Raw genomic sequence first — 14,426 nt, forward strand, 5'->3', positions numbered from 1 at the left:
GTGTGCTACTGCAGCACACCTAGTGGGAGCACTGCCACAAACTGGACTGTGGTGGTGGGGAGCAGCTGTAAGAGCAAGGCTGCTGAGGTAGTCCTGGCAGGCTGGAGCTAGGGAATGCTGAGGAGAGCTGTCACCTCCTGCCATGTGTGTGCTCGGGAAGGGGCTGAACCCTCCAAGAGTGGGGTTTGTAGAGCTCCTACTGCACAGGATTTATGAATGCAGGACCCTTGTTAAAGGAGAGCAACAGTTTTAAAAAGTCATACAACTGTTTTTGGCCTCTCTGTTCTTTGTCTTTATCATACTAAGGAGCAATACTGTTAAAAGAATGTGATACCTTAAACTGTGGTGTTACTCTTCATTCTCACAGATGCTTAAGGAAGGAAAAAGGCAGATGGAGCCTTGGGAAACCATCATGGTACATAGGGGTGTAGTTGGGGGTGCTGGCACAAAAGGGGCAGACTGGTTAATGAACGATATTTAGAAAGAAAATACTTTTAAATCTCACTATGTTCAATACAAACAGTATTTGCAGTTACAGCTAATGGAAAACATTGCTCCAACAGTGGCACTTGGACCAATCTAGTCCATTCCTGTGTCTTAAAAGGAAAAAAAGAAAACAGACTTGTAGGGGGAAAAAAGGATTAAATATATTATTTTTAAAAATTTTTTTTGAGTTTCAAATTGTCTGTCAGGCTCCTGTGAGATGGATACTTAGGATCTAGCAGGAAGTTACTTGGTTCTGTCTTTGATGGTAAGGAGCTGTATGCCACTTAGGGGAAAAGATGGTTAACAAAGTGTCTTAGGTAATTATACTCCCCTGAAACAACACCTTAAGTTTCAACATTCTGAGCATGGTGTGCTATAGCTGTCTTGAAGCTTGCTCAGAAAAATTTTTTCAGTTATTGTGCTTTGATGTTTGGTTGAGCTTGAGGTGTGACTCAAGAGTAGGGTCTGTTGGATCAGCTTTAGCTGCCAAAGAGGAGAGGCATGGAAGGGTGAAACAATGGCTCCTGACATGCACCCTTGTGTCCTAAGCAGGTTTTTCAGCTGTAGCCTAAAAGAAGCCCAGAACTAAGGTTTTAATTAGATGGATATGAACAGTTTCATACAGCTTAAGTTTTTCAACTGTCATGACACTTCATTTCTTATTGATGTGACTTCTTTTATTTGGACTGAGCTGTAGCCACTATTCTTTGCTGTTAGGTAAAACATACCTGGTTGTTGGTTTCTTTCTGTGTGTAACAGCTTTTTGGCTAGATATCTTAGATGTGACTACATGGATAGTGTCAGCTTCTGTATTAGGCCAGAAATTAGAAATGTTCAGGTTATCTATATAAATCTTCTGGTTGTATTGTCGTTTTAAAATTTATTTTTTTAATATCTGGATTTTATAGATGAAATTGTACAACAGTCTCAATTGCTGCTGAGATATATGATCTTGTAAGTGGTGCTTTTTAATAATAATCTAATATTGCTTCAGACTGCATAAATTTTCATGATTACGTGAAGTAGAAAATTTGAGTTGCAATCAGGCTTTTTCTATGGCTTCATTCCAAGTGCAGGGACAGTTAGTCTGAAAACCATCGTGGTTTGCTGCTCGGTGGAATGGATTCTGGAAAAATTGATGCCAGCTGCCACCAAGAGGTTCTGGAAGAGAGCATTCCAGACAGCAGTGTGTTGTGGTTACCTGAAAGGTATCTCAAGATTGGTCTGCCAAGAAGCTGATGGAGTCTTGAAGGGCTCTTGGAGCCTCCTAATTCAGGCTGCAGCTGTCCAACAGTTTGCCTGGTGTAAGGCACTGACTGCCCTGGCTGTGGTTTGTGCAGGGCTTTGGAGGTTGAAGCCTTTGACAAGCTGCATGTGTGTATTTTCTTGTCTGTGGCAAGCAGACCTGGGTGAACCTCCCTAGTCTAGTCTGGTTGTCAGCAGTTATTTCACTGTCATTTAAGTACAGGTGATGAAGCACAGGCTCACCTTTAGCAGTGCTCAGTGCAATTTACCCAAGATGTGTCCTGTGATACAGGCAGGAGTGTCTGTCCTGTGCTGGAAGTGACTCACCCTGGTTTAGTGGGATAGGCTCTGTAAAATTGCAGGTGACTCCTAAATGTCTTCCTTAGGCATCCTGGGAAGCTGCCTTCTCTCTGCCCAGCTGGAGGCCACTGCTCCTCCCTCTGCTCTGACTTACAGGCACGTCCCTGCCCTTCTTCCTTGTCCTGCTGGCTCCTTCTGTCTGTCTCACAGACCCTAGGTGGTGATACTTTGGTGTCACACCAGCAGGGCATCTGAAGGGAAGGGCTGCTGAGCCCTTGCCACACCTTAGCTGAACTTGTCTGTGACTGATCACTAACATTCTTCTGAACTCAGGTGCAAAAGTAGGCTGAGGGTGGGTAAGGCTGCCAGTGCTTCAAGGGTTGTCCCAGCAGCTTTGCTACCACAGAGGCTATTATCTGCATCAGAAGCTTGAGTAAGGGCCTCAGCACCTTTTGGAGTAATGCATTCAGGCAAAAAGGTGTTGACAAAGTCTGTTAATTAAAAGCCCATGGTTTCATAGGTTGTTTTTCACCAGATGGGAAGCTTGTGAATTTTATGCATCAGGAACCCGCTTGGGAGGTGCTGTGAGGCTGATTCTAATGCAAAGGAGCTGCTGTGGTTACTAGCAAAGGCAAAGCATTTGTGTGCTCTGCAAGTACTAAAGTGTTGTGGATGGTTTTACAGCTTTATTGATAGAGAAGACAAAAAATTCTCCCGTGTCTCAGGACAGTGTTTAATGTGACCTGTATTGAACAATCTAGGATTAAGAAGAATGCAACTTCACTCATTGTTTTCTTATTCTCTTTCTCCAGATGAACACAATGATGTACAGAAAAAAACCTTTACAAAATGGATAAATGCTCGGTTTTCCAAGGTAATGTTGGTTTGGATGTACTACTTAATTTTGTTTGGTTCACTGTTTAGAATAATTTTGGTTAAATATACTTTGGTTTTTCTCTTGTTGAATACTCCTAGTAAAATGTCAGTGAAAACAGATAAAAGAGTGCAGTGTTTGTTCCCTTAATTTCCTCCTGCACATCTGTATCAAATGTTTATTTGATACTATATTTTAAGAAAAAATGAAAGATTCTGTTTGTTAATATATCAAATAGTTATTTACATGAGCATATCTGTTTGGTTTTGTTTAGTTTTGGTTTAGTTTATATGCAGTTTTCAGAGTGCATTGCAGCAGATTTTGAACCTTCATCACTGTGTTTATTCTGTTGCTGAGTCAGCTTTACTCACTCTGCAAACCTCTAGCTGAAGCCACCTGGTGTTGCTACTTGAGCCTTGACTGAAATTTTATATAATTACTTGCTCATTTTGAATTTTCCTTGGCTCTCATGGTATATAGTTCTCATTTAAATTCTCTTTACTGGCTTGCAACTTATTGAGGATCTTCCATGGTTTGGGATGATAAAGGAAGTGACGTTTGCTTTGGAATGCTATTTAAAGCCTGCTTTTTACACTGTTCTGCTGATAGGGAAAAATGACAGTTTGCCCAGGAATATAAGTGTCTGTGGAAATTTTTCCTGCTTCATAGTTCGAATGTGTGAAAGAATCTGGAATATTATCAGGGAAAACTCATGTTTTTTTCTGCCTAGTGTGGTGCTGCAAATGGGGCAACTACTATTTTGCATGCTCTTACTGAAAAGTGGCATATGTGTGAAATCCTGAAAGCAGATATAAAGGTTTGGTGGTGTTGTTGGTGTGGTTTTTTTTTGTTTGTTTGTTTGTTTTTTTTAATAAAGCTGCAACAATGCTTTAGCAATGAATGGCTTCTTCTGGAGTGCTGCCCTTCTGAAGTTCTTGATCAGTAATGTAAGGAATTTTTACCTTCCTTTCCTTCCTGTGCAACAGGACACTGGGCAATGCAAGGCTTGTGGCCTTGGTTGAATCATTCTGGCCTGGGTTTGTTTTGGTTGAAAGCTGATATCCTGCACTCTTCATCCAATGCATTCTTGGCTAGTTTGCTCTTTAGAGGAGGAATGTGTGTGGGTAGCTGGTTGCTCTATGCTCAGCTTTCGACTGCTGCCCAGAGGAGTGGTGGTTCTGGAGAAGGAGTAGTAGGCAGGGCAGGATCATGTAAGGAAAGAAAATATGGTGAGAAAGAAAGGACTGACTGTATTCATGTAGCTGGCATAGAGATGGCATGGGCATGGAAATGACAGTGATTCTGAGAATGAATGACAGTCATATTGAGAATGTGCCGGGTGACTCATCTGTGAGTGCTGTAGGCAGTGTATTGAAGAAGGTAGAATTATTTTCAGTCATTCTGCTTGTAGTCTCATGGATGTACCTTATACAGCATCTTTCCTTCTATACTGCACAATCAGACAGATCTTGCTGAACTCCTGGATTTCCCAGGCGCAGGGTATGGGCAGATACTCACAGGATTCAAAGTAACTGTAACTTTGTAACTCTGTAACTTCATGGCCCATTAAACACCTGAAGCTATGAAAGCCTTGCTAATGATTAAAGAGACTCCTATAAAAGGACATACTCCCAACTGCTGCATGTCCAATTCAAACTTAAGCATGGCTATTTTGGCATGACAAGACACAGATTTATTAAGACTGGCATGTTCAAATTGCAAGGAAAATGATGGTGTTAAGTAGAAATCACTTCATGTAAGGAAGTCTAGTTTCAACTGTACCTTAAAAATAAAAAGGGACTGATTTCAGTCCTGTTGTGTCAAAGTTTTTTTATGTACCAAGTCATTTGGATTGTTTAAAATTCCTTTTCTGTCAACTAGATTGATTTAGCTGCTTAGTAGGGTAGAGGGATTTTAGAGGTTAGTTAAATGTAATCTGACTTACATTGCAGAAAACAAAATGGTAACTTAGGTATTTTGTATGTAATTGCAAATTTCCTTCCAAAAATATTTCTTGTCCTTCCATGTTAATTATATTGTACTTGCCCTTCATTTAAGCAACTAAAAAGTAATCAGTTGAGCTTTTGTAGCTTAGCATACAAAAATTGTGAAATTGCATAATGCCGAGTTTGATTTAAGTCAATTCAATAAGGTTTTACAAAGGATCTAGAGAGAGAGAGCTGTGTCTTTCCCTTCTCTCATCAGAGAATAGGTAGGTGAGTAAAACACTTCAAGTATCACAAGTGTGCTGTGAGGTGCTTGCTTCAGTACCCTGATGGGTGAGATAAGAGTTCTTGGTGTAGTTCCAGTACAGTAACTTGGTTTTGTGCTCTTGGTTTAAACTGTGCTAGAACAATGCCTTTTATTTGTCTGTGTTGTTTGAAAATCAAGGCACAAACATTTAAAGTGGTTTGTTTTAAGGTCAATAAATGTACTGAGCCAAGACTCAATGCTCTCTTAGACATACCTTAGGAGAGCTGTACACACTACAGCTCACAAGCCTATGATGGCTGTGTAGTAAGGATATTTTGTTAGAGTTAGAGGGAATAAAAATTGTTAGAGAAATAGTCTGGTACCAAACTTTAACCAATAGGGAAGTTTATGCTCAAATAAATACTGAGGCAGAGCATTTCAGCATGTGTTTATAAAGCCATGTGATGTTTTTACTTACCGTATTTTTTCCATTGCTCTGTGCAGTCTAATTTCGAGAGTCTGATTTAGCTGTTTTCCTGTCGTGTAGCCTTACCAATTAAAGCATCTAGTTCTATGGATAGCTCATATATGTTCTTTACACAATGTAGGATTGTTTTCTATCATTTTATCCCTTTCTATATTAATCTTCATTAATACTTTCCAGTAGGTTATTTTCAGAACACCTTTCTGCAATGCAGAAGTGCTATCTTGTTACAGTGGTTTTTAGCCACTGCAAATAAAGGTAAACATCAGAACTGGCTACTAATTTTGATTGCCCAATCTGAGACTTTAGCTAAATTGTTACAGAGGATTTAACATTTCTTTGATGTTTCTTGTTATAAAACAGAGCTATTGATCCTTATAACAGAATTTTGAGGGTTCATATCTTCTGCAAACTCAATCAAACCATGCAAAATATTTAGTTGGTTTTCAGATGGAGCTCAATCAGCATAGAAAAGGGACTTGAAGATGATTATGCCTGTGTCAGCAAGAACTGGCTTTAGTGATCTAAGGAAGTCTCTTAGTCTGGCACACAGTTAGTAATTGCATGTAAAATTGTGTTTTAAATGATTCTGATGAGTTACAGGGGAACTTCTGGCTAACAGTGGAGCTTGAATTCAAGTCTGCAGGATAATGTAGTGCTTCAGTACCCCTATGTTGCTTGTTTCACACAGTTAAAGAGAAAGTGAACAAAGTTTTTGTAATCAACTCTAGTTTGTCCAAATATCTGAATAGCTTCAGTCTTTATCTACTTAGGTGTTTTATTAGCAGGCCTGGGATTTTTAACTGCATCTTGCAGATATCTGGTGCTTCAGCTTATAATTACAGACCAAAGTAGTTGGATACTCACACTTGCAACTCCAGAAGGTTTCTAGAAACTTGATAGGCATGTTAAGAAATTCAGGAGTCTTGTGTCCCACTTTAGAACCCTGCAAGTACAATTCTTTCTGCCCTATTTTCTTCCTTTACTCCTACTCTCTGACCCTGTTTTTGGTTGGTATGTTTGTTTGGTTTTTTTCCCCCTCACTTATTATTACACCCTCTCATGTCAGAAGCCTTGCCTGCCTGGCAAATCCTTGCAAATCTGGAGTTTGGCTGCCCTGCTTATTTCATATCCACTTTTGCCTTTGTCATTATACTTTTTTTCCCATCAAGACCCAGTTTTTCTTTTTAAAGCTCCATATCTGCTCCATCTGCCCTTCATTTCCCCTCTCCTGCCTTTACAGGATTTGATGCTTGTGTGGTCAGTCCTATTTTTGCATTTCCCTTTGTCTCAACGGCACTAGCCTTGCCCTCCCTTCACCTTCTTGCAGGATTCTGTCTTTGTTGGCTTTAGTTTTCTCATTTTCCAAGGTGGTACTTTTCCAAGTTTGCTTTCAGATTGGTTCCTCTGCTCCTCTGCTGTTCCTGAGCTTGGCAGGTGGAACACAGAGTCAGCACAAGAAACATGATTCCCTAACTTAATTTAGACCCATGGAGTCAGGTCTGTCACAGCCTGTCGGAACTTAGTGCTGTCACTCACTCACTAGAGGAAGCTTACAGATCCAGCATTGGCAAACTGAAGCAGTGTCTTTTTACCAAAACCTTGTTTCTTCACTGCATTTGGGAAATTTTCCCACAGGGATGGTAAAAAAAAGCTTTATTGGTAGGAAGGTTGTGCTCTGCAAAAAGAGCATAAAAGCCCAGAGATTTGTGGTATTCAATGAAAATGACACTGGATTCCCCTGCCCCTCAGTTATAAGTCTTGGATATGGCAGGGTGTTGAATGGAGTCAGCTGGGGCATTGTTCCAAGGTGTCAGGACCTGCATTCAAAGCCCTTGCATGCCTGAGCACTGGGCCTCCCTTTCCTTTCCATCATGTGTTCCCATCGCTTTCCAATACAAGCTCAATTTCTTTTTTTTATGTACAGAAGCCTTATACAGTCTTACTTGTGCATTTGCAGTGTTCTTGCTGCATGTATTTGTGATTCTGCTTCTCCAGGTCCTGTGCTAGTGCCTTGACATCTGCATTGGCCAGCATTGACAGGGCTTGGAGCCAGGCCAGGATATGCCAGTGTGAATAAAGCCAGACATCCCACAGTTTTACAGCACCTTAAGCTCTTTTTCCTACTCTGTGGTCTTCCAAAAATACGTTTGACTTTAGGGTTAGAGTAAAGAAGAGGAGGAGGTGCGTCTTGAGAGCAGAATGCATCCTTCAGGGCTGAGCTCCAAGTTAGCCTTTGAGAAGGCAAGTGCTCAGTGTGGGGCCCCTGCACATTTCCTCTCCTGGGCTCAGATGTGTCCCCTCCCCTGGAAGGGCACCAAGGGAAAATGAGAGTAGACAGGCCAGTAGGAGAACTGATGAGTTGTTCTTGGAGCACTTTGGGGTGTTGTGGCTTTATATGCATCTTAAAATTGAAACAGTTAATTCCTCATTATACCAGGCATTAATTGATATGGTAACTGCAAAGTCTTCTTTTAGCTTTTTGTGTGTTGTGCTGAATAGATGTTTTCCTCCAATTCTGCTTCTTAATTTTCTTTCCTCTGTTTTGTCATAATAGTAAATGTCAGGCCCTACATTGCGAAGATATTTTGCATCTCCATTGCTGACCCTTAGCAACTGTGATAAATCTTTTTAAAGGCAAAATTATACCTATTCATGATAATTAATTTCACATGACCTAAGAAACCTGAGGTAAAAGACATTTCAGAAGTGGTTTTTTTGGGGAGGGAAGGAGAATTACGGAGTTCAGTGTATTAGTCATGCAAGAAAAGAGATCAAAAAGATTGATTAGGCAATTTTGTCTGTCCAAGGTGACATCACCTAAGATGGTGTCTAGTCCTTTTTGCAGTGAAGTTTTTGTGGTGCAAGCAAGGAAATACTTGATGACTGGTGAAATATTCTACAGTCTAATTGCTTCTGATATTTTTCTATGCTGAATTAAACTGTAAAATGTAACTTCACTCAAAAACAGCCAAAGCTTAAAAAGCAACAGCCTTGTTAGAAAAGAGGAATAATCTGGGTGGAAAGGAATTAGTGTTTGCACGAGCTGGCCTTAAAAAGGTCAATTTTAGTCTACTTTTTTCTTAGTCTCTTTTTATGAGAAGACCAAACAAACCTTTCTAGGCCTAGCATATCTTTTAGCCAAGAAGCACAAAAGTAAATTTTTCTTCTATAGTAGGTTGTGAGTTATGGTAAGGATGACTACTTGCTAGCATAAAAGCAATAATATGTAGCAGTTGATATCTCCCAGATATAGTCACAGCAAAAAAATTGTGAGTTTTCTGCCTTCCTTTCAATTCCTGCTGCTTTCTGCTCTAAGAACAAGGTGTGAGCAGCATCTCCCTTGCTGGACTTGAAAACTTGGTATAGTAATATGGGCTGTACGTATTGCTGACTTGGTTAATGCTCTGGGTTTGGGTCTGATTCTTAGGCTTGGTTTTCACCCCAGTTGTTGGAGGGTTTGTGGGACCTTCTCAAGTACTAGAGCTGAACCTGGTCGAGGCACCAAAGCAAATCTGTTCCTTTAGCTGCTAATGACACTAGTCAACCTGGTTAGCAGGATTTTTAATTTTTTTTAAGGGTCCAGTTGAAGTTATGTTGCTTGAAAACTATAAATAAAAGGATAACCTTTCGGTCTTACAAGAGCAATAACTGACAGTGGTAAGCGGGGTCCCAGCTGCCCCTGCTGGTACTGTTGTGCAATGAGGCTTAATTGCAAGCTCAGGTTATTACTGTTACATTAAACATGTTATTGTAACATAGGCTTATGTAAATGCATTAATAAATACACTGGAGAGAGAAAGACCTACAGTTACTGGTGCCTTGCTGTGCTATTTGCTCTGATAGATCTTCCCTCCTTCGGTCATGTTGTCAGTCGAGTATTTTAGGTGTTAGGTGAATTGAACTATCTTTAGCTGTTCAGCTTTGCTGCTTCTTAAACTCATGTCTGTCATCTAGTAGAATCAAAATTTCCAGCATATCTCAGTGATGAGTCTTAGTTTCGCCTGCCACCCCCTGTTAGTCTGGGGTTTTAAATAGCTGTTCAGTTGCTTGTAACTATTTTATTTTTGAGCACCAATAGTTAAAAATAATTTGCTCTATAAGGTGTCTTCTTATGATAATAACTTTTTATTTATTTGCTTTACTTGGTATTTGAAATCATCGTTTTGGTACTAGTGTCGTGTTGAGATGCCACAACTCCTTGGCAATATTCAGCATGGAGTACAGTATACCCAGTGAAAATATATCTGTCACAGTATAGCTACTATCTGTGTATGATGTCCTGTAACTCCTGCATGTTAGTGGAAGGAGAATGGAAAAAAGTACCACATTTTCATAAAAATACTTCTGTAAACATTGTCTATGGTCTTAAATTAGAAACTGGTGAGATTATTTGTTGACACAGTTGTTTACTTTATGCAATGACCTTTTTGCTTTCTGATTTGTTTCCCACATTGAGTTCCCATGTGCTGGCCTTATAATGTAGCAGCATTTGACATGTTTTTTACTTGGTCTTGGTCATGATAAAGTGTAGTTCTTGCTCCTGTGTTGTTTGAGTTTAAACTGGTTACCATGAGTTCCCTGGGAATGTACTTGAACATTATGAATGGTTCATGCTATCATTTAAGAGCCCAACCTCTCCAATACTTGCCCCTTCTCAAAGGAAATTGGTCTTTACAGTTCTACTACTGCTTTGATCTATGTATTGAGCACATTAGATGTTAAAAATTGTCATATATTGATTAAAAAGAATTAATTAAAACAACTCTTAACTTCATAAAAGTGACATTTGAAGATAAAAGAATCTGATTGAAAATCAGTATGTACTGCTTTCTTGGTGTTCCTGAAGTGGCAGATAATGTAAATGGCAACCAGGGCTTTTCCCAGCCCTGCTCTGAGCAGCTGGAACTTGTCTGCTGCATTCCCTTAGTGGTGAAGGTCATTTGTATGATTTTATGAAATGTGTTACTTTCCTGGTGACAGCCAGTATGCATTAACTGTGAAACTGAGAGGACCTTTCATCCTGGTTTTAATGTTGTGGCTACAAGGTCTGAATCAGTATCACTGAGGAGGATGTGAAATAGAGGTGGCTTATCTCTTATTCTCCAATCTCTTTGGCATTTATTAATTGAAAAAGTTAGGTTTAATAATTTAAATAACGTAATTATTTAAATCAATAATTATTGATTTAAAGCACAGGTAAATTGTCTGCTACAGATAATTGAAATGAGAATTTCATGTTTCTAGTTAAGCAACTAGGTAAACATTTAACCTTCTTTAATGATTGCCTTTCCATGTAATTTCATGTTCAAGAATAAAGAACTTAAGTAGTCATGATAAAATGATAAATAATAGCTGGTGTTTGAAAAAAAGGAGGTTTTGTCCTACTGAGAATTTGCGACTCCAGTTTTTTCTCTAACTAGACTCAGTTTGATACCCTTCCTCACTGGTAATAAAGGGACAATGAAGAATGTTCTGCTGTAGAACATACTCAAGAATGATCACTGCCTTGTAGCTGTGGTGGCTTTAGTAGAACAAACTGTAAGTGTTGATGGCTGGGCTTTCGACTGTCAGCAGCATTGGATGACTTAAAAAAATCTGATCTGGATTTTGTTTATATCTTCTTCCACTTCTTGGGAATGCTTTCTGGCAAAGAGGAGGAATGATTACTGCACAGTCATGTTGGCTGGCCTTCGTTGTGAGTAATTCTAGATGCACACAAGGAAGTGTGAGTCACCCTCTTAAACCTGATCCAGGTAGAGGGACTTGAAAGATGGCCAAAGGGGCATATGAGGGCAGCTGGTGTGAGGAGAACACTGTGTGTGGTATCTCCTTCCCAAATAGTGCCGGTGTCTTGCTGGAAAGTGTAAAACTGATGCCTGAGATGCCTGGTCTTGTGTACGTATGGTAGCCAGCTGGTCTCCAGCTCAGAGATCATTAATAAACTGCTGCTTCCTTGTGAGGTAAATCAACAGAAAAAGTTGTTTCTGCTGTGGATAACTAGCAAAAGTTCTTTGTCTCTTTGTCTCTGTTACTTGTGTTCACACAAAGGCTGGCACGAAAATGTTTGTTGGAATAAATGTAATGTGATGGATTGGATCTGGTTCTGATCCTTGTGTATGTGCCTAGTGGTGCATAACAAATGTTGTCACCATGCAAAGTTCATGAGAACACAAGCAAGCCTAGCCCTCAGCTTATGTACAGTCTCTAGCTTTTTTCCTTTAACTTTCCTTTCTCTTGCTCTGCCTCCCTTTCCCTTTCCTTTTTCCTCTTCCTCTTTCCCTTACACCAGCCCTGTTAGGTGAATCAACTCCTTTCCTGCTATCAGTGCTAATTTAAAGCACTGGGGAACCAACACTGCTTCTTTCTGAGTCTGTTAATTATGTTCTTTTGTCTGTTTTATCAAGCCCTTGTGTCTGTTACAGTAACTGTGTACAGCGATGCTGGCAAAGCCTTCTTGAGCAGGCTGAGGGAAAGAGATTTCTGCCAGGATTTTTTTGGTTTGTTTTTTCTGCTCTTGCGGCAAACATAAGCAAAGCTGAGAAAAACTACCTTCTGTTAAATGATAAGTGTTCAGTGAGTGGGATGTGAATGCTTTACACCCCAAACCGGCACAGATCTTCTGGTACGAAGTGTGTCCCTGCCTGTCCTTTATGCTGTCTTTGTAGTGTAAACTGGACTCTATTTTGTCTTTGAGAAAGGACCTATTAGCTGCCTGGTATTTGTACAGTGCTCAGCACAATGTAAGCTGCTCTTTAAGTACTTACCAACACGACTGTGACTAGCCATTTGCCCTTGTGAAGGGCTCGGTATGGTTTGTCAATGTCACTCTTTCTTCTAAGACAAATACTTAAATTTCTCCATCCATTATGCTCAGTGATGGACTGCTTCTCCTTACAGGACGCTGGCAGGGGCTGAACTACTTTGTACTTGTGTAGTCTTTAAGTATTTAGAAAGTGAGTAAAATGTTAGTTCTGAAGAAGAGAAATTTAGATTGCCTTAGTATACTGTAAGCCAGACAAGAATCTACAGAGAGAGAAATGCATGCGCTTTTTGAATACTGCAGATTGTGTATTTATTTGTGTGTGTATCTGTAGCTACAGACTTCATTTTTCAGAAGGCCAGATTATTTTTTGGGAGTTAGGAGTGGGCAGTATGGATGTGGGTAGGTATGGTGAAGGAAGTAAGCTGCAGAGCCCTGTGCCTTACCTTTTGTCCTCCCCCAGAGCCCAGGCTCTTTGCAGCAGCCCACCAGCCTGCCCCAGCTGGTCTCAGGGCTGCCTGCTTCACCCCAGTGCAGTCTGCATGGAGCAGGTGCCCTGATGGTGGTCAGACTGCTGGGTTAGAGCCAGGCTTTAAGTGTGCTCATGGCCCCTGGAGTAGTAGAAGTACAGGTCCAGCCTTAGGGGCCATGTAGTGCAGCTCCCAGATTGCCCTTGCACTGCCACAGCAGCCTGCCCCAGTAGGCTTGGTGGTGGGCATTGCTTGTGAGGTGATGGGGCTCTGTGTGGGTTTTATCACGAAGAGAGGGTGATGGCAGCAGCCTGGCCTGGCTCAGGGCTGGCTCGTACCTGGCACAAGAGGGCATGCGTGGCTGCTTGGTCAGCTTTGCCCCAGAGTTTTAACTTGTCATCTCTTGGGAAATAAAGGCATGGGACTATCACTTGGGGCTGCCATTTAAAGAAATTATTTTCCTGCACCCTTCTATGCTTAATAAACTTCATGAGTCATGTGGCTGTCAGAAGCTGGGATCTGTAGTTGTTCTGTTTGCATAAAGAAAGTAGAAGACTTCCTGAAGCACAGTGGGTTGCTATTGAAATGCATCCCAAGAAAGCCATCCAGTATCCAGCTGCACTGGAAGACAAAGCAGTGATGTTTCTGACTGCAGATTTTATGGCTCACATAGCAGATCCTGCATGGAAATGTGCATTCAGGTATGAGGAAAATGCATGACTGGGAGGAGGCAGTGTGAACAGAGCAGGATGCAGTGCCTGTGCAGTCTCTGCTCCATTGGGACATCAGCTGACTGTTAGGGCTGGCTTTATGCATTGATGGGACAGCTGAGGCTGCCTGGGTGGCAGCTGCCACCAGGTGTGTGCATGGGATTCAGGTGGGTGTGGGAAGCTGAAGAAGCAGGTTTCCAGCTTTCCTGGTGGGTGTGCTTCTGTGGAGGTGGTGATAGGCTTGGTGGGGTGGGTGTTGCAACCCTTTCTTAGCAAACTTGAGTCACCTTGCATGTGGGAAAATACATCCTGTGAGCTGACTTCTTTCCCTCAGAGAGCATTTACTAGACTTGACTAAATACAGAGGCTTTGTGTATTGCATTGTCCATTTTTGAGGATAGTGGGTACTTGAACAAACAAGGAATGAGTAGCATAGTGTGCAAAAATAATTTAATACTCTTCTGTTGACTCCTTGAACTGACAGCAAAACATGGTGCTCTGCTGGCCATCAAAATGGAAAAGTCATTCTCCTGAGAAAGCAGATTAAATTATTTCCACCATCACAGCAGGGAGCATTGTATAGGGCTGGAACATACTATGACCTGTTGAAATGAACGACTGAAAGCAGGAAGTCATTCAGCTTATTTTCATGCATGTGAAGTGAGGGGATGGAAGCAAAGAAAGAAGGCTGTATCCTCTTAAAACTCTTGTTGCACTGTATTAGATGAGGTATCTTTCTGCTTTTTCAGTCGTTCCAAATCCTTTTTAACTTCTGTACCTAAGGCAACAAATTCATTGAGGATATATGGCTGTAACATTCTCAGTTTTGGTGTTACATATGTGTGTGCTGTTCTAATTATATATAATTATAATTAATTGTATAATTATAAAGGCTTTCCTT

The 14,426-nt window shown here is 40.8% G+C and overlaps 1 protein-coding gene across 1 annotated transcript in view; it reads left to right on the top strand.

The window, feature by feature from the left end:
• The window catches only part of UTRN (utrophin), a 307,788-nt gene that overhangs the window by 20,942 nt on the left and 272,420 nt on the right, over window positions 1–14,426 (top strand). The window contains exon 2 of the mRNA XM_077175513.1: window positions 2,844–2,905. Coding sequence (XP_077031628.1) covers window positions 2,844–2,905 — 62 coding nt within the window. The remainder of the gene's footprint in view (window positions 1–2,843; window positions 2,906–14,426) is intronic.

The sequence above is a fragment of the Agelaius phoeniceus genome, chromosome 3 (genome assembly GCF_051311805.1).
Source record: "Agelaius phoeniceus isolate bAgePho1 chromosome 3, bAgePho1.hap1, whole genome shotgun sequence".
Taxonomy (NCBI): Eukaryota; Metazoa; Chordata; class Aves; order Passeriformes; family Icteridae; genus Agelaius; species Agelaius phoeniceus.